The 705-nt window shown below is 58.7% G+C and overlaps 1 protein-coding gene across 1 annotated transcript; it reads right to left on the bottom strand.

Annotated features, from left to right (window-relative positions):
* Positions 1-79: 79 nt before the first annotated feature.
* On the bottom strand, positions 80-460 carry SPRG_15389 (hypothetical protein; the record flags this gene model as incomplete). Its single annotated transcript, XM_012355700.1, has 2 exons — positions 80-149; positions 196-460. Coding segments are annotated over 2 exons (335 nt in total), but the record flags the coding sequence as incomplete, so codon positions are not given.
* Between the last annotated feature and the right edge of the window lie 245 nt (positions 461-705).

Below are 705 nucleotides of genomic sequence, written 5' to 3'. Positions count from 1 at the left end.
GCCGACGCCCTTGATGCGGCCTTGGATGCCCGCTGCGGCAATCGGCGCCGTGTTCGTATCAAAGATGGCTTCGAGGCACTCCTTCGCGGCTTCGCGCACGCGGCGGTAGTACTCGTCGCCCTTCAACGGATCCGGCGGCCCCCGAAATTCTACGAAATCCCGTTAGCCTCCGCGCAGTGGCATAAGCGAGCGTACGCAGCGCCTCTTTGACGAGGGGTACGTGCTTCTGCATGTCCCGGCGGAACTCGCCGCGGCCTTCTCGACACACTTGCTTGATGACCTGGAGCGCTTTGTACTTGATGTTGGGCTGCTTCTTCTTGAGGCGGCCGATGAGGTACTCCTGCACCTTCATGCAGGTCTCGTACGAGTGGTTCGTCATGCGCGCGATCTCCCCGTAGAGGTACCCCGGCGTCGGCGCGTCCGCGTCCTCGGTCGCACGGGCGAGCACGTTCTTGTCCATCCTCTCGGCGTCTTTCGAAATATGGGGGCAAAAAGCGGGCCTTCCGAACCCGGATACGCTATCCGGACAGTTGAGATCCAACAACGACACCTGGACCAATGATAGCGCGGTATTTCGGACAAACTCAACTACGGCCACTTTTGACGTGGATCCACTTCGTTGAAACTCTAACCAGACAGGTAGAGGTACCGCAGAGTCGACCTATGTACCGATACTAGAGGGTTCAGCACACTATTTACACAAGT

Source organism: Saprolegnia parasitica (assembly GCF_000151545.1).
Source record: "Saprolegnia parasitica CBS 223.65 unplaced genomic scaffold supercont2.290, whole genome shotgun sequence".
NCBI classification, from domain to species: Eukaryota; Oomycota; class Saprolegniomycetes; order Saprolegniales; family Saprolegniaceae; genus Saprolegnia; species Saprolegnia parasitica.
Note: the sequence above shows the minus strand (reverse complement) of the source record. Positions and strands in the feature narration are given on the sequence as shown.